Below are 23,472 nucleotides of genomic sequence, written 5' to 3'. Positions count from 1 at the left end.
ACCCCGCACTGCTTGAGCTGGCTCAGCACCAGGCTCGCAGGAGACGCTGCACCTCCACAGCTCTTCCTTAACACGGCTAAACAAATAGACGGAAACAACTTAGAGCTGGCCTGAACACATCCCCCAAACGCTGCCGCCCTGGCCTCTTCCCATTGCAGAGCAAAAAAACCCAGAAAGAAATCCTTCCAGGGAACGGAGCTAGAGGGGGAGAAAAAGAAGTTCATCAGGAGGCCAGGCGGCGAGAGGAGCCAGCCGGCTGTCACCGCGCAGGCACCGCCGCGGACTCTCGGGGACAGCCGGGCGCCGCCGGCCGGGGCAGGATGTGAGCTCACGGCGCCGCCCCTTCCCCGCCCGCCCGGCGGTGCCGGTTCCGCCGCCCCGAGTCCCGCCTCGCTCCTTCTCACCGCCTCCGGGGCCGGGGGTCCCGGCTCCGCCTGGGCCGGTGAGTGCTGCGGGGGGCCCGCGCCCCTGGGGCCGGCCCGGGCGGCCGGGCCTGGGCCGCGCCGGCGGCCAGGCCCGCTCGGGGCGGGGAGCGCGGCCCGCGGGCCCGGGCAGCGGGGCGGACCCGGGGCTGCGTGAGATCCGCGCTGTGTTTGTCCGCAGGCAGAGCCCCTGAGCCCTCCGGTGCCCGCGGCCGGAGGAGGTGCCGCCATGGGGAACCAGCTGGCTGGCATCGCCCCCTCGCAGATCCTCTCGGTGGACAGCTACTTCTCGGACATCCACGACTTCGAGTACGACAAGAGCCTGGGCAGCACCCGTTTCTTCAAGGTGGCCCGAGCCAAGCACCGCGAGGGGCTGGTGGTCGTGAAGGTGTTTGCCATTCAGGATCCCACCTTACCCCTGACGAGCTACAAGCAGGAGCTGGAGGAGCTGAAGATAAGGTTACACTCGGCACAGAACTGCCTCCCCTTCCAGAAAGCCACCCTGTCCGAGAAGGCCGCCATGCTTTTCAGACAGTACGTACGGGACAACCTTTATGACCGAATTAGTACCAGGCCGTTCCTGAACAACATCGAGAAGAGGTGGATCGCTTTCCAGATCCTCACCGCGGTGGACCAAGCGCACAAATCTGGAGTCCGCCACGGTGATATTAAAACAGAGAACATAATGGTGACCAGCTGGAACTGGGTTCTTCTAACTGACTTTGCCAGTTTTAAACCAACTTACCTTCCTGAAGACAATCCTGCTGACTTCAATTATTTCTTTGACACATCTCGGAGGAGAACGTGTTACATCGCTCCCGAGCGCTTTGTCGATGGCAGCATGTTTGCCACAGAGCTGGAAAACATGCGGGACCCTTCCACTCCTTTGGTAGACTTGGCAAATAGCAATCAGCGAACAAGAGGGGAGTTAAAACGTGCCATGGATATCTTTTCTGCAGGTACTTGGAGCTATCAGGTGTTGTTTCTGACTAATGCAGTGCAGAAGAACTTTACTGGGTGTTTTTGATTCCTTTTTTCTTTCCTTACAGCAGGCTCGGAGAGCAGCATGGTAAAAACTTGTGTATTTTAAGCATAAAGACCCAAACCTTTTCCATTCACAGAGAAGTACAAAGACAACATAGTAGGCTACGTAAGTTAAGTGTATCACTATTATCTGAGGAGAGAAATCACAGACTATTCTGTTATGGCTCACCTATGCTCTTGGAAAGAGGTGGTTCTTCAAGGCACAGTCCATCATCTTCCATTGGCAGAGAAGCATGTGCCTCATGGGGCCTGAGAGGAGAAACCAGTCCATGGCCCAGTGCTGGGGGGACTGACACAGCTTTCAGGGTAATTTGGCAGTACTGGCTCTAGAAGCCCCTTTTTTTATTTTCCCCACAGGCACAAAGTGGAAGCAAAGTCCTGTTATGGTCCCACTCACGAATACTAGTTAAGAGTTTGACTGTGGGAGACTGCCTTGAGTCTTGGCCTTATCTTAAAAATCGTGAGTTTATTTAGCCCTTTTTGGGGGTTTTTTCTCCCCATAAAGTGATTGAAAATTAATTTGAAGGAAATGGTTACTTCATTTTACAAGTTGCTCTTATGGCCATACTTCCAGGACACTCCACAGATAAAGCAGACTATTGGGAGCAACCTGCAGGAGCATGTTCTTTGAAGAGAGACTTGTGTCATGTACACGATACTGGGGGTCTGGTTTTGGCAATCCTGTGTGAGTGAATATATGCTGTCCCCCAGCATCAGCTGTAGGAGCAGAAGTTATTCCTTTACTTTCTGTAAAAGGGCTGCTTAATTTTGACCTACTACCAGACCCGTGCTGACTTACCACTCTCTTCTTCCACATGATGGTGATGTGAGTTCCTTTTCTAGTGATGGATTTTCCAGCTGGCAGGTGGCTGAAGTCACTGCCTCATGTTTTCTAATTCAGCAAACTCCTCTGCTGTTGACATGCTTGAAATACATTACTTGGAACAGATTTCAGGGATCAAGTACAAAAGCCAGGTTTTGGAGCTTGAGATGTTATCTCCTTTCCGCAAATTAATTTGGCAACTCATTTGCCTTAATTTTAATTGAGCAAAGACTTGTTTAGGGTTTGTTCTTGTCTGCATATAGAAAACGAAGTTATAGTGTCTGTTTATAATCTTCTGACGTCTTTGACTTCCTTTTTTTCTTTCTGTCCCAGGCTGTGTAATAGCAGAGCTCTTCACAGAAGGTGTACCCTTGTTTGATTTATCTCAGCTTTTGGCATACAGAAATGGCCTCTTTTCCCCTGACCAAGTCCTAAACAAAATTGAAGACCGCAGTATCAGAGAACTGGTAAGGATGGGCTACAGAATTAGAACCATCTATGTGTTCTGTTTGTTTATTTCCCCTACTTTGGTGACAGATTGCTTATTGTTTGGGTTTGGGTTTTGATGTTTTTGTATTACAAATGTCTAAACCTCTGATCTTTCTCTCCCACTCCCTCCTACTTCTGTCTTTCTCAAGGTCACTCAGATGATCCATCGAGAGCCAGATAAACGTTTAGCAGCTGAAGATTATTTGAAGCAGCAACGTAACAATGCATTTCCTGAAATATTTTACACTTTCCTTCAGCCTTACATGGCCCAGTTTGCCAAGGAAACGTTTGTGTCAGCAGATGAGCGTATATTGGTAATACGTAAAGATCTGGACAACATCATTCACAATCTCTGTGGGCACGACCGCACAGAGAAGGCCGAGGGAGAGACAAAAGAGAATGGGCTGGTTATTCTAGTGTCTGTGATGACTTCCTGTTTACAGACTCTCAAGTACTGTGATTCAAAACTGGCTGCTTTGGAGCTGATTCTTCATTTAGCACCAAGATTAAGTGTAGAGATTCTTCTGGATCGTATTACTCCTTATCTGTTACATTTCAGCAACGACTCTGTGCCCAGGGTGAGGGCAGAATCTGTGAGGACACTAACTAAAGTTCTTGCTCTTGTCAAAGAGGTGCCACGCAATGATATTAACATTTACCCAGAATACATTCTGCCAGGCATTGCACACTTGGCCCAGGATGAAGCCACCATCGTCAGACTTGCATATGCTGGTAAGAGGACATCCAGTCAAAACTCTAAATCTTGGGCTTTTCTGTGTTCTCTTAACTGTTTCTGTCAGCAAAACTCGCCAGAAGTCTCAGAAGTGACTGCAGGTATGACACCTGTAGTCACATTTCATTAGCTCTGATTGTTTCCATAAAATGGCCTGATGGAACTGAATAAATAAGAAACTAACTTAAAGCATCAGTGTGTTGCTGGGCTGCAGAGCTGTTTTCCAACAACATGCAATTTGATATGCAGTGGCTGAAATTAGATTACTTGCTCTGTAATAAACTGGCTTATACTGTAACAGATGTTTTCTTTAGATGTTATTCAGATGTGTGAGTTCTGCACAGTTCACGAAGAAGCTTTGTAGTCATGCCCATGTTTGCTATTTACTCTGTGCCCTTACTCACTATGACTAGCACATTTTTATTAGATTTTGGGGTTTTTTTAGTTGAAAACGTCAAGTGATGTTTTTCTTTTGTTTACTAAGTAAACTGATAAAAATAATTATTGAAGACTTTGTACGCTTAATGAATAGAACCAATTGTTTGTGGTCACCATGATCAATTTAAATTTCAAATACATTAATGTATTTAAAGGTAGTCTAACTGGGTTAATTTCTGTTACACTTTTGGAAGTGGTCAGACTGGTACTTAAGAGTATTTGGCCTGGGCTGTGGACAGGCTCCATTGGCACGTTGCTGTTGCTTTGGATGACACTCAGAACGGCTGCTTAAGTGGGACTTCTGCCTTGATGTTATTGTTCCTGTGCCAGCAGTGGCTGACCCATATAATGCAGCCTGAGTTGCTTCAGCAGCTTCCAAATGGTGCAGAACGGTGCCAAATCGTCTGGATAGATACCCTGACAAATGTTCTAAAAGTGGATTCCAGGGTAACAAGTTGTTATTTCCTAGGATAATGTCCTGGTGTGGTGGTTTGTTGTTATTTTGTTGCAGTCTACTATGTGACAATGTTAGTTAATTCAGGCTATTTGGCCTTTACCTTCTATCAAATTATTTAGTTGCTAATTGGGCTTGTTCTAGAAGAATTACATTAGTCATTGTTACACCTAATATCATTAGGATTTTTCCACTTGTTTACATGACAAAAGTACTGTGTAATTTGATGTACTTTGGTAGCTTTGCTGGGAGTCAACAGAAGTGGGTTGACCAGAGCATCCAGTTTAATTTCAGTCCTGTTTGCCTGTTGTGACTGGTGTTGTCAGTGACTGTAATCTCTCTTCAGGGGGTCACCAGACTGATGTAAATTGGCAAAATAGAACAATTCTTAACCAAAATGTTTTCCTTTGCAGAAAACATAGCACTATTGGCAGAAACAGCTCTGAGATTTCTGGAGTTAGTACAGCTGAAAAATCTGAATATGGAAAATGAACCAAATGGTGAAGAAATGGATGAAACATCTCACCCTAGTGATAACTATGACACAGGTAATGTCACTTTTTGCCTGCTTATAATAGCAAATCATGGGCCAAGGCTCCTAGGTAGCACTGAGCTATCTCATCTCTCAAAGCTTAGCCTTCCTATTAAATGGGAAGAATGTTTTGCCTTGACCAGTATCAAAGTGTGTGACAGCTTCCTGCGGAGACAGACACCTCTGCTCTGAATGTGGTGTGAGACAAAAAAGTACATAAATGAGCATATTTTTTTTTTCCAGAGGTCCTCAAGGTATTTGATTGTGATGCTGGTTGCTTGGTTGCATATCCAGCTTCACTTCCAGCTTATCTCATAAACAAGACAGCTGCAAAAACACGCCTGTGTTCCAAATACTGCTTCTGGAGTGGGAAGCAGCGTTAGCTTTGGAAAATCTGTCAAATTCTAGCATAGTCATTGCACTGTATTTTTCATTCTTCCTTTTCTGTCCCTGTGCTTCACAATTCTTGTCTGTTTGCCTGGTAAAACTAAATGTGTGGATGCCATTTGGCAGTGACATTACTGTAACATTGTATTATAACTAGCGTTGAATGAATTAAAATCCTAAGGATAGATTTTCTTAACCTTTCCCTTTGTAAAGACACATGGTAATAAGCGACCTATGTGTCACCTCCAGTGCCTTTTAGTGTTGCATGAATTCCCAGAAGAATGCTGGGCAAAACTAAGCTGGGAAGAGTTTGTTGTTAAAAACTGTCATTTCTCTTCTGGGCTAAGTAGAGCAATCTGTGACTAATCAGAGTTGGTAAACATCCTGCACATATTCCATTTGGGGAAAAGGCAATTATCTCTTAACTAGTTGCAGGATGATACTTTAAAATAAGACAGCAACAAATCTACTAAAACCAAATATAAAAGATCCTCTTCAAATTCCTTCATGTAAGGTGGGGGTGCTCAGAATTCGTGAGAGAGAGAGGAAGCTCCATTGTTTGGGCTATGCTTCTAAGAATGCTGTCTCCTATCCCTTGAGATAGCTTGGAGATGAAGGAAATAACACAAAGAAGAAAGAAGCTTGAGTAGTTCTGTTCTTTTCACCCTTTTTGAAACCAAGCATGAGAAATTTGAACCCAGGAGGCAGATATTTCATGTGGCTGATGGACAGGGTCACAACAGAAAGCAAATTAGCTGGACTTCTCACTGCAGGTGACTGATAATCACCCCTCAAAACTGGTGCAGCAGAAGCTGAAATTTTTGTGTTGCTCGTTTGAGATCCTGCCTTGTAGTTTTCAATAATATGCAGTGCATTAACAATCTGTTATTTCCATTTAATAGAAATACTTGGTTTAATTGTGTCATGAAGTAGAAGCCATAGGCAAGGTCATCAAATTTTTCATCACTATTGTTAGATTAACTGCAGAAATTTAATGAAATTGGAAGCACTCACTTTTTGAAGTAGTACACTTCATGCTTACTGAAGTGAATCTATCTGCCTAAATAAAGACATAGTCTTGATCTGTTGTCAGTTCACAAATTTTGAAATTCGTAGTCAAACATATCAAACCAAAATTGCCTCAAAGCTGTGGTAACATTGCTGCTGACTCATTCTTATGCTTCTTCACATCTGCATATCATCTATATGTATAAAATGAGTGGAATGATCTTAGTGAAAGTTACATGTTTAGTATAAATTGATATGGGTAAAAATGTCTCACATTTCTCTACTCTTTGGCTTTGTCACCACCTCATGCTTAGCCTGAAGTCTTTGGTAAGCCCTTGTTGGAACTGTTGAGGTTCTGTTGCATTACAAATTTTACCGAGCCAGGTGTTGTTCAGGATGACCTGTCACTGTAACTCCTTTAGCAGCAGGTGGTACACATGCACACACTGTTTCTCCTCAGCCAAAATGCTCATCCTGTTGTCCCTTGCAGAATTGCAAGCCTTGCATGAAATGGTCCAGCAGAAAGTTGTGACTTTGCTAAGTGACCCAGAGAATATTGTGAAGCAGACACTGATGGAAAATGGAATAACACGTCTGTGTGTCTTTTTTGGACGTCAAAAAGCCAACGATGTTCTTCTGTCTCATATGATCACTTTCTTAAATGACAAGAATGACTGGCATCTTCGAGGAGCTTTCTTTGACAGCATTGTTGGTAAGTGTTTGGTTTCGGCCATACGGAGTGGAAAGAAAATAAATAAATTAACAGTTACCAGGATATGAAGAAATAAGTCATATAAAAGTCCTTTCTTATAAAGATTTCTAGAATTTATAAGAAAGTACTTTTTCTGAATTATTGGGAGGAAATGTTTCATTAGGGAATGAAGATGAAACAATGTAGATACAAATGTATACTTCTTTTAGTCCAAATATTTAATACAAATACAACTGAGGCATTTAAGTCTAGGGTAGATTAACATTAAAAAATTGGAATTAAAATGTTTTTTTCTTCTTTGAGTCTCTCCTATAGCCACTAACTTAAAAAGCTAAATTATGGCAAGTGATTACTAGGATTTCTGCAAGCTCTATAATAGATGCATCACTTCACATATGCACGTGGTCCCATTCACTTCAGTAGATCCATTCGTATGATGAAAACTAGGCATTGGTATATGCTGAAGTTCTAACTGGAAAGGTTTTTTTAGTGGCTTAAAACATCACCGAAAGATTCTTGTTACTTGAGAATACTTCATAACAATTTAAAAAATCTTACCAATAATGACATCGGCTGTTAAGTATATCCAATGTTCCATGTATGTTGGAAATCCACATGACCATTGCTGAGAGTCAGTGCTCCGGATTTGTGGGTCAAGAAAACTTTCCCAAGTGCAGTTCCTGAGAGCAAAAATGGTACTTTAGGTGCATGGCAGGAAAAACAATCATGATCAAACTTTCAGTGGGGCCAGTATGGTACACATTCCATTGTAACTGGAAACCACAAAATTCTGTGCTGGCAAACTGCCAAGAAGTGATATTGATAACTTATCAGAAATTGTTTAGAAGGAGCAATGGAACAGCCAAAGCACAGGTCTGAGTGTCCTGCCTTCTTGCAAAAGACATAGAGACGTGTGAGGCAATTAAAAGTGAAGACATGTAACCTATGTTTTTAACTCCTTTCCCAGTGTCCATTCAGAACATCCACAGAAGAATTCAGATTAAGTTCCAAAGTTATGTTTTATTTTACTTCAGGCATTTGCACATCTTTAGAACTGAGCTCTCTAACTGGTATTTAAGTGCAGGCACTGCTGCCTGTGGCTGTGAGTAGATGCCCTTCTGTAGCAATGGCACTGAGAGTATTTCTCTTTCTAGTGCTGTTTCTCTCCCCTTCCTCCTTTCCTTTTAGCAAAGGATTGCAATGTCCAGCATTAAGACATAAACAAGTATATGGATTATTACCTTATTAGATTAGAAGCAATAAAATTATTTTATGTTTACTCTTAATTCTGATAGGAAGACATAGAGTTTTCTGGTGTTTATCAGTTTGCTTTGGATTTTTATGTTATTTTTATGTTTCAGGTGTTGCTGCTTATGTTGGCTGGCAAAGCTCATCAATTCTCAAACCTCTGCTTCAGCAAGGTCTCAGTGATGCTGAAGAATTTGTCATTTATAAAGCCCTCAATGCTCTTACTTGTATGTGCCAGCTGGGGCTCTTGCAAAAGCCCCATATTTATGAGTTTGCTTGTGATATAGGTAAGTTAGAATACTGGAGAATACTCTGTTTTCCTAGTAAAGAAATCTTAATTCTACATAAAGCTCCACTGTCGGGTTAGCTGTCCAGAATACAAACCTGTAGTTCTGTTTTAGAATCTAAAGAAAATTGTGGTATGGACCTACTGCTAGTTGAACCATGTTAGTGCTCAAGACTCTAAAATAATAGTTTTGGTGGAACAAATTGGATGCATTCTGCCAGATTTTATATAGGGCAGCAGCAAAAAACATTCACTCCAAAAACTTTCTGCCTTCAGATCTTTCCTTGATCTGCATGGCAACCTGCTGTAAAGAAAAAGTCCAGGATGCTTCTGGTAGTCCATCAGGCACATCGTTTTCAAACACTTATGCATTAGCCTTTGGAGATGAGAGAATTCAGACAATCATGATCCTTTATTATTCTAACACCAGAAAAACCTATTAACTCAATACATCCTTGGTTGCAGAGTTGGTCTCTCTTTCCCGATCAGGCTTGTCAATTTAATTTAGATATGCCCAAGATTTAACAGCTATTTATAAAAAAAAAAATACCAAATGATCTTTTGAGATGCAGTCTGCTGCTTCTTAATGTTATGGTTTTACAAATGCACTCAGAATTTGGAGCAGATGATCTGTGATTACATCTCATGACTAGATACAGTGCCTCAACAACAACTTCTTAAAGCCCACATAATTAGGGGGACTTCTGGGTCTCTTAATTTCATAATATAAGTAGCGACTTTTCAAGGAAGAGAGGGAAAGCAGGAAGGAATAAAGTATTTACTTAAAAAGAAAATAATCTATCACCAGTTTTAGGATTCACTGTAATTGTTAAAATGTGGTTGAGATTTATTTTTGGATTTGTCTCCCTTGCAAATCTGTCGTTGACAATTAGGGATTGAAATGAGCAAATAAGGAAAATATGCTTTTTGGCAAGAGCAAGGAAATTGAGCAGCATGACTACAGTGAAATCCATGAAATAATTTCCTCTGTATGAATGTTTTAACCTTGTTGCTCTGGAAGAGAGAAGGCTCAGTTTGGGAGTAATTCTGTTAGAAGGAAATTACATCACAGGCTGCCATATGCAGGATGATCTCCTCTCTCCTATATGAATGATATATTTTAACAGCCTGTTTTTCTTTCAGCACCATTCCTGTGTCACCCTAATCTGTGGATATGTTATGGTGCAGTTGGATTTATCACTGTGGTGGCACAGTATTTGAATATTGCTGATGTCTATTGCAAGCTAATGCCATACCTCCATCCTTTTATCACACAACCAATAATACAGGTAATACTTCAAATAATATTAGTGGGAATGTCTGGACTAGCCATGATCCATAAGTTTGTTTTGGCCATGGTCCTGGCTGTACGGACCATATGTACTTTTTTCAATTGAGATTACAGGCAATTATAGATTTTTTGATTTCTGCTATAAATCTCTGGCAGATTTATAGAATGGCCATTGCTTTCCATGTTTTAAAGACTGTTGTCTCAAACTTGTTGCAAAATGCAAAACATTTTACTTTTTACAAGGCCTAAATCAGCAGGTATGTTTTTCATTCAAGCCTTTTGGCCTTGTTTATAGTCAAACTCTTACAATATTGTGCTAGTTTATCGGAGTCTAAAAAGGATGGAAAGTTGGCTGTAAAACAAGTTGGTTTATGTTCTGTGCTTTCATCTACAAGACCAGTCTGTTAATTAGTGATTACCGTGCTTGTGATTTCACCAGAACCACTCCTGTGTTTCAGTGCTTTGCCAGGGGTCAGGGCACAATGCTCAGCATGAATTAATTAAGTCATTTACTATTAGTGCATGTCCAGGAATGACCTACATGATGCTGGTAATATGATCACATAGGCATGTTTGCATACAGCTTCAGGACCCGTAGACTGCACCTCTCAGGTGTTTTAATAGATAAAGAAGAAATAATTGCAGCACATACATTGAGAAATGTATCCTGTGTTTAATATTTTGTTGAAAACCTTGCAGATGGGAAATTCACTATAATAACATTTTTCTGTGTTTACATGTTCTTTGTGCTGTGTTTTAGGCATTGATTGGTAAATTTGTCTTGTTCACTTCCTGTGCCATATTAGTATCTAAATATTTCTTCTTCATTTTAGTATATAAATCTTTTCTCTGCTATGCAACACTATATTTATCGAGTAGTGGGTAACATGAAGTTGGATTGTAATTTTAAGTCTTCATTCTGGACTCATTTTGAAGTTGTTTTTCATGTAGACAGCCAGCTATGAGAAATACTTGATAGGAAAGAGGGGAAGAGAATGGAGAAAGTCTGACATGACCAACACAGATCTTATTTTCAAGAAAGGAGACAATTGTTGGTCTAGATGATTTGTACAGGTTATGTGGATATTATCATGTTGATTGATCTGTTTTGAATTGCAGGTAGACAAAGAAATAGTCCTGTTAAGTGTCCTTAAGGAGCCTGTCAGCCGTTCCATATTTGATTATGTCTTAAGATCAAAGGATATCACGAGCCTCTTCCGACACCTGCACTTGCGTCAGATGAAGAGAACTGGAGCTCTCTCTGAGTGCCCACCCCCAGAGGACCCTGCCATTGCACAGCTCTTGAAGAAGCTTCTTTCACAAGTAATTGGGTTTTATTTGTACTTTAAAAGTCAGGCTTGAGACTCTTGGGCTCTGTACACCTCGGCAAGCCCTGACCTTGCAGTTCTTCTGTGAAGGACTCCCAGTCTGAGGTTCTGATCCCCCAAGCCATTAACTTCACTGATTTCAGTATATGCTTGTGGGACAAGTTGTTCAGAGCTTAAAGATGTTTAAAAGATCTGCCAGATGCAGAGACATACAAATACCACCTAAGTCTTTGAAAAATGGCTGTAAGTCTCAAATTTCTGATGCATCCTTGATGTGGCAGCTTTACAGAGCATTGCTGGATTAAGTGTATTGTGCTGGATAAAGGAGTATGTATTTGTCAAAGTGCTAGACATGTGTGCCAAAAGGAAATGGAGCTGGAAAGTCTTGAGGGTTATGTGTGAAGAGGGGAACATAAAGAATCACCCACGCAAAGTAGTGAGAACTGGGAAGAAAAAGGACTGTAGCTGTGTGGGGTTTTTCCCCCATGGCATGTGGGCTATGGGGTGGCAGCTAAGCAGATTGCATCAGAAAGTGATCCAGCAATAAATTCTGTTCCGCCCTTTCACTTTTCCTTGCCCCATTCCTTAGGAGGAAAGATGTTCTTACACTGCAGTAGCTTACCTTATGTTTTTTATGAGCAATGGACCAATGCTTTGAATTCTGGGAATGTGTTCTTCTGCACTTCTGAGCCAGTCATTAATTTTACTGCTTCTTAACTCTTCATGCCTTGATGCATGTTATTGTTAAGAGAGAGTAATATTACCTTTTCTTTTATTCTGTAGGGGATGACTGAGGAGGAAGAAGACAAACTGTTAGCACTGAAGGACTTTATGTTAAAATCCAATAAAGCTAAAGCCAATATTGTGGATCAGAGCCACCTGCATGATAACGGTCACAAAGGGGTGATTGACTTGTCAGCTCTGGGAATAACTGGAAGACAAGTGGATCTTGTTAAAACAAAGCAGGATTCTGATGACAAACGGGGTTAGTATATTTTGTCATCTATATAGTTGAAGTATAGCCTTCCTTTCAGGGTGTTCTCAGTAAATCAGGCTACATGACTATCACCATCCTCACTGAGTTTGCAATAGGAAAATTACTGCTTCTGTTTGAAATGTGAGGTGATTAAATATTCTCTGATCATTGAAAAATGGGGATTATTTTTTCCCCTGAGAATATTTTAAATTATTTTGACTGCATGTGCAGTTGTTCAGCTGATTGTGACAAACAGGACTCTAGTGACTCATAGCAACAGTGTAAATGTTGGAGGCTACATGTCTGCTCTGTCTCCTCTCAACAAGGGCTAAGCTTTTTAACTGTGAAATTCCTGGGTGTTTTCTTGAGGTAGCCTGAAGAAAACCAAAAACTCCTCAGGCTGGCACTGAGGAGTTCCCAGCTGTTGCTCACCCAAGTACATGTGTTTTGGCCCTAGGGTTCTTCAGCTTCTCATCTACTCCCATTTTACTTTTTTTACCTGCTCTTCTTTCAGCTCAAAAACCTCTTACCTTTCCTTGTTCAGATATGAAAACCACTCGCTGCTAACTATTCCAGTTCTCTGTATCCTCAAAATTTTCATTTCTCAGACAGTTTGAGCTTCCTCTTTACTCTCTCAAGCTTGTAATTCCCTCCTCTATTACATCACTGGTAGGTTCTGTGTTTTTACATATAGAAATACAGAAATATCTGTAAAACCTATAGCTATTAACATCGTTTTTCCAGAATTAGGGTGTTTTGCATATAATTGTAAAGGAAAGTACAGAAGTGTAGGATTTTTCTTTTTTTTTTGCATCCTTGTATTAGGAGTCAACATGATTTAAAACAGTCTATATGAAGTCTATACTTGAAATAATTTGTTTCCCCCAAAGCTGTTACCCTTAAAGTCTTTATGCCTTTAACTTTTCTTCACTGTCTTTGTCCAAATTTAATTTGTTCCATGGGTTTTTTTTTTTCTGTCTATATTTTACAGTTCTAAGTGACTCTAAAGGAATGCTGGAAATAAATAAATTTCCTATTTAGAGAGATAATGTACTTGAATCTACAGGTGATGTTGCAATTATGATGGGAACTGATTGTATTTGACACCAACCATGATTTGTGTACTGTGCTGTTACAATTTTTTTCTTGATGCCCTGCTCGTTGCAGGGTGGTTGGACTAAATGATCCATGATTCTCTAAGAAAAATTGTCATATGGTGGAGTATAATCCTGCAGCCTTCTAGATGTAAGCTTTCCCTCTGGTGAAGTGATTTATTACATGAGTCAGCTACATGATCCAGAGGATGTGAACACATGAGGCAGGTGCTTTGTTTGGTTTCCCTTAAAAATGCTGTCAGCTGATCTCCACAACATAGCAGTAGGGATCTGGCCTGTAAACATTAGATTTCCATGTAGTCCCAAAGTAATGACAATCCTGAGTGAATGTTGTCATGGTAATGTTGGGGGTGTTTTGTTTTTTTCTTCTCCCACCTCCTCCTTCCCTTCCCTTCCTCCCTCCCTCCTAACTACTTACAGCTAGAAAGCATGTAAAGCAAGATTCAAATGTAAATGAAGAATGGAAAAGCATGTTTGGGTCCCTGGAACCCACAAACATCTCCCAGCCAATATCCAAAGGACATGGGCAAACTACTGATCCTGAAGCCATCCAAGCTGGGAAGCCACTTCGTTCAGAGTCCTCAGCTGGCATTTGTGCCACTTTGTCATCCTCTCCACAGGTATACCTGAAAAATACTCTGTTTGCATCTTACCTAAAATGATAAATTGTTTTAAAGTCAGGTGACACTATAGGGATGTGATGTTCTTGTTTTGTTTGGAGGTTATTTGACACTGGCCATGCTATTGGCTGGTGTCTTCTTCAGCAGAGTTGCTGACTTTGAAGCTTTAATTTTTAAAATAGGAACTGAGAGAGGACTGAAATAAGTTTAGTCCCTTGAGCTTCACTAACAAATAGATGCTTTGCAGAGAGAGATGGGGCTTTGTGGATTAGACAATTATTATGTAAACTTCTCTGGCAGAGAAGACTTTTCCTCAACTTTAATGCCCTGATACATGTTGTGAGGAAGAGATATCATGGTTTTAACTTGGAAATCACAGTATAATTTAGACATCCTGTACCTGTAATACTTAGTACTGGCTGGAGGAGGATAGGCTGGGAGCTCTGTGGGCCATGGAGGCATGTCTTGACACTGAACACTCTTTTCTGTTTGGCTTTTAGTTGGAGATTAGCTTCTGCTAGCTTTAAATGTGTCTACCCTGAACTATAAGGGAAACACTTCACACTTTGGTTTTTAAAGCCCAACATAAAAAAATTTGAGAGCTGCCCTTTAATTTGTCAGTCTTGGGACCAATAACTGCCTCTGTAATAATCACATTAATAGGTGTGTACAGCACATTATAGTTTCTTTAGACAGAATATAGAACAGAGTAGGCAAACAGGATAGAATAAGAGAATGTTAATCTTTTATATAAACAATAATTTTCACTATTTTTATTGTCTTCATGCAAGCATTTTTTAAAATGCTATTTTACTGCTAATTGATTCAATAAAAAAAGATTTTTGCTATTTTTATTCACTGTGTGTGACACAGAAATCTCGTGAGGGGGATTTATCTGTGTGTAGAATGTAAGGCATATATTTTTAAGGGCTGATTTCCTGCAGGCATCTGATGGAGCAGTTGTCCAGCCCAGGAAACCAACCCTGCAGGCTCTGAGCAGCACGATGTCCCCATCTGCACACCAGCTGCGCATCACCACCTGCAAAACTGAGCTGCAGCAGCTGATCCAGCAGAAGAGAGAGCAGTGTAATGCAGAGAGACTTGCCAAACAGATGATGGAGAATGCTGAGTGGGAGAGCAAGCCCCCACCTCCAGGTACATCACTGGCCACTGAGGTTATTAGATAAAAAATTATGTGTATGTATGTATGTATATAATTTGAGTCAAGATATCATGCTTTCATGGAAAAAATGCAAAGAATGAGGAAAAGAAGAAATTCTCAGTTTAGGAAATGTGTTTACTGTGCAGAGCACCTATGACTAGTGTCTAATTTAGAACTGAGCAAGTAGGCTTTTGGCTTTAATATTTAAAATGCCTTAACACTGTTTTCAGTGCTGTCTGTGCTTTGCAGTTGTAAGGAGTATCCTGATATAGCTGTTAGTGGGTGGATCTAGGGGGACTTGCATGTTCCTGATTAGGTTGTGGTTTTGTTTTCCCTGTAGGTTGGCGTCCCAAAGGGTTGTTGGTAGCTCACCTTCATGAACACAAGTCTGCCGTGAATCGCATTCGGGTCTCTGATGAACACTCCATTTTTGCCACTTGCTCAAATGATGGCACAGTGAAGGTCTGGAACAGCCAAAAAATGGAAGGAAAAACCACTACAACCAGGTAGCTTAAAAACCTGTGATAGTTGGGTCTGCAATTTTAGAGTGAAAAATAAAGTAGAGCAGGGAGCAAAATACGAATCACTTGTGGGTGTACTGGAAATATCAATGAAGAGATATATTAGTGTTCCTCTTGGCTTGCATCTATAATATTAGATTGCTGTTTCAGTTAGTTAATAAAAGAAAAAAATGCAAAGGGACTGCTTTGTAGCCATAATAATTACAGGCTTTTTGATTTCATTTCTGTACATATATAAATATATTCTGCTGTTGTTGTTTAAAGCCAACACTGGATTTTTTGCTTTCTCATTTTGGAGCAGCTAGAAAATGTTATTTTCAGACCTTTCTCAAGAGCCATTGGTTTTAAGTTGGTGTTTAAGAGAAGTAATTTTTTTTTTAAGTGCCACCAAAAATAACCTCTTTTTCTCTCCCCCTATTTGTCTCTGTACTGTTTAGATCAATTTTAACATACTCTCGGATTGGAGGACATGTAAAGACACTTACATTTTGCCAAGGTTCACATTACTTGGCTATAGCTTCAGATAATGGTGCCATCCAGCTTCTTGGTATTGAATCCTCAAAGCTCCCTAAATCTCCAAAAATTCATCCAATACAAAGCAGGTATGTACTTCAAGCAATTAAATTTCATCACACACAGAGCTCAAGCTGTTACTATATTCCTCAGATAAGGTCCTTAAATTTGCTCTAGGCTTCCTGCTGGCTGAGCCCAGAGTGTACAGGAAGGCTGTAATCCATGTTCTTATCCTGCTTCATGAAGAAGGGTTGAAAGGCAACTCTGCAGAGCTGACCATTCTTAGTTATAGGATATTTGTACTTCCTGCATCACTGAACACATTATGAGCTTGAAACAGCCATACAGAATAGTTCTCTGTTGTTTTAATTATATACTGGGATTGGTTAGTTCCTTTGTTACAATCTTAATACTTACAAAGTGATTTTGAAAGTTCTTTTGCAGGTCATTAGACATACAGCATGCGATGTTGCTTGAGACCTGCTGTTTTTCCTCTTGGGCCCTTAATGTGATAAATTGGTTGAGATACGGGTAATGGGATAGTATGTAAGGGAGTCTTTGGGCTTGATTTAGCTCTTTCTTACCTCCATATGAGCAGTGTTTGAATGTTTGGCACTGAAGCTACAGCTTGATCTTCCAGTTTGAGTGAGAGGTATGTCCAGGCCTCAGAAAGGACTCACAGTACTGCTGGTGGGGTCTCACAAGTGTGGAGCAAAGAGAGGGAGAATCACCTCCCACAACCAGCTGCCCACACTTTTGATTCTTCTGTTGTGGGTGGCTTTTTTGGCTCTGAGCAGACATTGCTGCATCATGCTAAGCTTCTCATCAGCCAACACTCCAAGTCTTTCTGCTCAGGGCTGCTCTCAGTATATTCTCAACCCAGCCTGTATTTGTGCTTGGGATTGCCCCGACCCAGGGCACAGAGCTGTGTTTATGTTTGCAAAGGGCTGCTGACAGCCTTGCAGGTCCTATCAGCAGAGAGATTTGAGAGAGCATAAGCATCCATTGTACTGAATTCAGAAAGATGTTTCTGGCAGATGCCTTGAGAAGTGACACAAAGAGGAAAAAGCTGCTCAGCATAAGATGTGGGAAGGAGTCTTAAACTTGGAGGGAGTCTTACCTGTGCCTAAATTAGTTTATTATTTTAACCCAGGTCGTTAGATCTGAAGGATGATGGCTGTGTGGTAGACATTCATCACTTCAATTCAGGAGCCCAGTCAGTTCTGGCTTATGGAACAGTTAATGGATCTCTGGTTGGATGGGATTTGCGATCCAGCAGCAATGCTTGGACACTAAAGCACGATTTGAAGTTAGGCCTCATAACTTCATTTGCTGTGGACATACACCAGTGCTGGCTGTGTATTGGTAAGCCTGTATTTCTTATTAGTTCCCCTTTCTTCCCTGCCCCCCTCTTCCTTATGGTTTTCTCTTACAGTAGCTACAGCTCAAGCTTTTGCTTGATCTGATTTTACTAGTGTATGCTCTTCTCAAACAAGAGGAGAGAAATATCTTCTCGTCTATTTTTGAGAAGCATTCTGCCTGCTAAGAACTCGAGGCTGAAGGCCATCTCCCTCAGAACATAGCACAAAGATAGGGACAAAAACTCATATATTTATCCCTCTGACTAAGGGGAGCTTTTTCTCACTAGGAACGAGCAATGGTACCATGGCATGCTGGGACATGAGGTTTCAGTTACCTATCTCCAGCCACTCTCATCCTTCCAAGGCCCGAATCAGACGCCTGCTCATGCATCCTGTCTATCAGTCCTGGGTAATAGCAGGTAAAAGATGTCTTAAACTTACCTCACAGTTGCCAGAGATTGTGATTAAAGCAGCTTTTTTTTCAGCTTCTGCTTCAAGCCCTGGTGGAGAGTTGAAAAGAAGAAAAGTAGGGTTTAGCCATTGTCAAAATGACTGTGTTTACAATTCTCATGAGGGGCCCTCCCTGTGTGCTGTCCACCTCATCCCTTTTTAAGGACAGAATGTTACAAAAGATTAAATTCAAAGCCATGACATACATTGAAGATGATGGACAATCTGCTACCGCCTTCTATAGAGCAGAGATTGAATTCCAATTTCCCTTTCAACCTAAGCCAGCTGGGTCATGGGTTAGAACTTTTGGAAATCTCCAAGATTCCTCATCTGATACACTTACAGCTGCTTCATCCTCACTGCATGTGGCACTGTCATAGACTTTTATATGTTTGTGTCAGGAACACATTCTGAAATGGACAAATACCTTAAACTAATCCTAAATAACAAAATTTATCAAGTTGCAGTAAAACAAGAGTAGTTTGAGTTTATTTTACTTGCTTTAAGGCTTCACTTCCTATTCTGAGTTATTAACCACCCTGGGAGATAAAACAAACTCCTTGAAAGAACATACAAATAAAGCAAGTTTCACTGTGCTTTCCAGTTTGTTTCCTCGCTGTGAGAGACTAAAGGAATGACAGAGTTCGTAATTTTGGATTATTATTTAAAAGTCCTTGCCTGCTAGGTTGCTGCCAGGCTTGTAAGCAATCCCTTGAACAGAATTCTTTACCTGTCCACATGAGTGTGGAAGTTCATTGTAGCTACTGAACTCTGTAACTTTGGGTTGTTTTCTTACATGCATAGGAGTGTTCTCCAAAGTGTCCCTGAAGACTATGCTGAACAAACCACATATCCTTCTCAAAGAACACTGAGAAGTTATCTAGGGAGGGTTTTATAAAACTGAGGGTTTTATACATTTCTAAAAGGGTTGGGAATTAAATCAGGTTTCCTCTAAACACTTGTAAATCAGGCACTTTTAATTATAGTGAAGCTGCTTTCAAGCAGTAAAACCAAAGTACTAAAGCAAGACTAACACAAATGCTGCAGGGAGCAAACAGAGAGTGTCTCTGTGTCATACCCTCTATATGATGTCAGTAGAGCAAACAGCAAGAGCCAACCAATCTGTTTTGTACTTTTTGCACTGGCTTTATCTTTCCTGCAGCTGTTCAAGGCAACAATGAAGTCTCCATGTGGGATATGGAAACTGGTGATCGACGCTTCACTCTGTGGGCCAGCAGTGCGCCACCTCTTTCAGAACTGCAGGTCTGGTCTCTTTCTTTTCCAGTTTCTGTTGTGTAGCCAGGGTTAGAACAACCTTAGACTGATGCTGTGCATCAGTTCAGAACTTGCCCTGGGATTCATTTTGGCACCATAACTGTTTTACTTGTAAGAATTAAATGCCCTTTGTAAAACAGCAGTGTAACCTAAATCTTCATTGGCACCTTCCACTGTCTATGGAATGTACTTGTCGCACTCACTTGTTATGCCCAGCCATGTTCTTAGAAAACCAGTGAGCTTGTAAAGATTATGAAAAAGTCAAAATTCATGGTGTGGTATCTTGTACTTATTTTTGCTTTCTGTTCCTGGGGCTATGCATACTTCTGTAAACATCTGCTCTTTTACACATTCTTTCTGTAATATAATACCACTACTACACTTAACTGCTAGTTTAAAGCATGAAGTGGTTCTTCTTCAAGGACTTAATTGGAAAAGGAGCAATCTGGAATATGGTTCACAAATCCATAGACAAAAATTACCACAGCTGCTTCTATAAATGTTGTAAATGCCTATCTGGAATCTACTTAAACCTAAGTTTGTATGTGCCAAAAGGATTGCAGGTTGAGTTAATTTCAGTCCTGCCCTTTTTTACACAGGGGTCTCCATGATCTAAGATAGTTTTCTGTTGTATATCTGTCCCATTATGCCTTCATAGCCTAAAAATTTAAGCATCCATGTGCTTTTCAGTAGGATTTGCCTGCCTGATTCTTTTAAAATTAATCTCTCATCATTGAGAATGTAATTTCCAAGATTAAAAAAAAAAAAAAAGATGATTACTGAGGGTTAATTCTGTTGTATTGCTCTGTAAACTGTAAGGGAGCAATTTACATTAATATATTAAGATGTGGCCCACTAAAGTGACTTGGCATTTGCCAGAAAGATTTGGAAACTGGGTGGATGAATGTGGCAAGGAATGCATTCCCTTTCTGAAGCATCATGTAACAGCTATTGCTGATAAGTTATTTTTATATATGCCTTTTTCCTGCTAGCCTTCTCCTCACAGCATCCATGGAATATACTGTAGTCCAGCTTCTGGTAATCCCATATTACTGACAGCAGGCTCAGACATGAAAATAAGGTAATCAAACTAAACAACTTCCTTGTTTGTCACCCTCCCCTCCACCCCTGCTGGTGTACTAAATTTTGCCAAGTGTTGCCTAAGTAATCTCTAAGAGTCCAAAACAATAATACTGAACATGTGTTCATTAGTAAACACCAGTGGGCTGAGGAAATTGTTCTCAGCAAAAGGACTGCAGAACTTGGTGCTTCTCTGAAACATAATGTGTACTCTGAAACACAGTGGGTATCCTTCTGTAAAATTCTTCATGGGTTTCATGACAAAAACCAAAAATAAATCATGTGTGAGCTTGATATGAGCGTAAATTTATCTGCATTACTCCCTCCCGCTAAGTGTAGAAAGCAGATAGCATTTGAGCCCACTCATTTTCATCGTAAGAGCAAGACCACTTTCAAGCAGCTGTTTTAAGCTGATAGAATTGAACATCTCACCTTGATTTTGTTTCTTCATGTTTAGGTTTTGGGATCTAGCCTACCCTGAGAGATCATATGTTGTTGCTGGAAGTTCTTGCCCATCTGTTTCCTACTACAGGAAGATAATTGAGGGCACAGAGGTGGTTCAGGTATTTTGCTTTGTTTGATAGACACCTATTCTGCTTCCCTTTGGATGGCCCTATGGATTGTACTCTTTGCATGATGTCTTCAAACAGAACTCACTCACTCTTACGTTTTGTGGGTGGTCTCAGCATTGCATGTTTTGGGCAGTTGGGAAGAAGTTACTTTAAAAGAAGTACATAATTTGTTTTTGACAGAATTGGGCTCAACAAATACTACTTACATGCAGAAGCCAGAGTCATATGTTCCTTTTGGGATATTGAAATTTAGACTTTTAACACTTTTGGCTTTGATCAGTGTTTGGAATGTCTTTTGGGTAGGACCTTAGCATGTGAGATGTACTGGCACCAGGAAAATACAGTACCTGCATGCTGAAGTTTTTGTTACATCCTTCCGAGTGACTTTGGGAACTGGCAGTGTTCCTAGTTGTTAAATAGCACAATGGTTTGATTCAGTTCAACAAATTGAATGCTACTTCAAAGGTGACTAAAACAAGTCAGTAGGGGTCTACCCAATGCACTGTTCTTTAGTGTTTCTTCTCAAACTTCTATATTACGTTCATGCTATTGAAGCAGTTTTTATAAAAGCTTTGGGAAGCCAAGATGTATGTGTTCCTATAACTTTTTTTCCCCTTATTGGAATATAAAATCTTAGTGTCATTGAAATAAATACGAGAAAAACCTCCACTGTTTACCTAATCAAAGAGCTATAGTGTCAGTTCAGATTAAGACTTAGACTGTGTATGATGAAAAGATATGAACCAAGAAGTAATCCTGAGAAAACTGTCAAAGGGAGTGAGGTGGTATGTTTGGACATTTTTGTTTGATTGGCTTTTTGGTGGAAGAGGTTTTGTGGTCTTCTTAGACCCACAACCTAATATGGATGACAGTTTCTCTTTGCAAATGCTCACCCTTCTGTAAATAGTATTTCTCACTTTGTTTTTTACAGGAAATTCAGAACAAGCAAAAGATGGGGCCCAGTGATGAGACCCCTCGGAAGGGTCCAGAGTCTCTCCCAGTCGGGCATCACGATATTATCACCGATATCGCGACTTTCCAGACCACACAAGGGTTTATAGTAACTGCGTCAAGGGATGGGATCGTTAAAGTGTGGAAATAAAAATTGTACTAATATATAGTATGTAAATATTTGTAATAAAGAAATAGTGTTATAATGAAGTTTTCAAGGACTGATTCCAGTTAATGGAATGGACTGGACTTTAAAAACTATAAAAGCAATGATAAAATCAGTTGCCTGTATCCTACCACCCTGTTGGCACTTCCTAATCACTTCTTATATTAAAGCTTTTTGGTATCCATAGCATTTCCTTGAAATAGCAGGGAATCTATGAAGTCACTTAGCTTGGTTTTGACTACACTGTTCTTCAAGAACCTTTCAGAAAATTATTTCAGGATGTCCCACATGACACATTCTAAATATGCATAAAGCAAAGAGCTGGTGTCTAACTGCTCCCGTGTTGAATCTGAGAAATGAGATAAGAACCAGTGCACTGATGTCCCTGTACATTCTAATAACTATAATAAAGTCCACTTGAGCTTCCCTGTTTGGTACTTGGGTTTCTTTACATCCGTGGTTCCGCTGCAGTGATTCCACAGTCTCAGCTGGCAGAGCCATTGGGCTCATTGTCATTTGAGATCATCTTAGCATTGTGTCAATCCTCAGCTGTCCTTTGACAGTGGTGTCCTTGCTCCTCAACTGTGCCTTGCATCCAGCTTGCTTTAAACTTGAGTCTAAGGCTAAGCTCTGCTGTCCTGGGAACCTAAAGCAGCACCACCAGGATGGTCTTCCCTGTCATTCAGTATGGACGTCAAAAATAGCCAAAACATGGCTTTCAGCAGGAAGTACTTTTTCATCATGGAATGTTCATGTGAGAGGCAGTTCTAAATGTCAGACAGGGACAGTAAATGTTCTCACTACTCTTCCACTATCTGATCCAATTCTTCAGATTTCCAAATCCTTGTCATACTTAAACTTTACTAACATTCCTTATCTGCAGTTCCAGGTACTACTTTTTCCCCTAAAACAAGTGATTGACCCCCTCTGCATGGACCTTCTGACTCAGAAGGTCACTGACAACAAACAACACTAATTTTACATGTGTTCCTTGAGTGTAAGTGGAAAAAAATGGAAGCCTACTTCTCTACAGAGTATCCGATAGAAGCAGGGAATGGTCTTAACTTGTGAACTGGGTTCTTTGAAGAGAAAACACATGAAATAATGACTTGTTTAAAAAGTCTCAGAATTCAATGGATAGACTCCTTTCCCTAGTGAGTGCATTACTTGGATGATTTAGTGTAGTAGACATTGCCCCAAGTGTAACAAAAGAGGAAGTGGGCTCAAGAACAGTGTGACATTTCTTTGCAGACCTTATCATTGCTGCTCCCTGTTATGCTGAAAGAAGATTTTCCTTGGCTTTGTATAGAGGAGCTGGTGCTGTCCCTTTATGTTGTATGAATTCAGAAATAAGGAAGGTTTTCTCAGTCCACTTATATCACAGAGCAGCAAGGAAGAGGGTGGTAAGTCAAGCTTTTTCTGTTGCTATATCCATTTGGTGTACAGTTCTAAACAGGTCCTTATTCACCTGGTGAAGGGAATCACCTTTGTGGCTGCATTGCTTGGTTAATGGTT

The 23,472-nt window shown here is 40.7% G+C and overlaps 1 protein-coding gene across 1 annotated transcript; it reads left to right on the top strand.

The window, feature by feature from the left end:
* The first annotated feature begins 603 nt into the window (after positions 1-603).
* On the top strand, positions 604-22,383 carry PIK3R4 (phosphoinositide-3-kinase regulatory subunit 4). The gene is made up of 19 exons (XM_066555893.1): positions 604-1,381; positions 2,623-2,756; positions 2,928-3,510; positions 4,817-4,951; positions 6,821-7,042; positions 8,404-8,577; positions 9,720-9,865; positions 10,987-11,190; positions 11,979-12,180; positions 13,707-13,906; positions 14,851-15,061; positions 15,409-15,574; positions 16,027-16,191; positions 17,256-17,467; positions 17,751-17,882; positions 19,076-19,176; positions 20,181-20,269; positions 20,726-20,831; positions 21,772-22,383. Exons 1-19 carry the CDS (start codon positions 652-654, stop codon positions 21,940-21,942), a joined length of 4,083 nt encoding a protein of 1,360 aa, XP_066411990.1. The 5' UTR covers positions 604-651; the 3' UTR covers positions 21,943-22,383.
* Positions 22,384-23,472: the final 1,089 nt, after the last annotated feature.

The sequence above is a fragment of the Molothrus aeneus genome, chromosome 1 (genome assembly GCF_037042795.1).
Source record: "Molothrus aeneus isolate 106 chromosome 1, BPBGC_Maene_1.0, whole genome shotgun sequence".
NCBI lineage: Eukaryota > Metazoa > Chordata > Aves > Passeriformes > Icteridae > Molothrus > Molothrus aeneus.
This window is presented reverse-complemented; position numbering and strand designations above follow the sequence as displayed.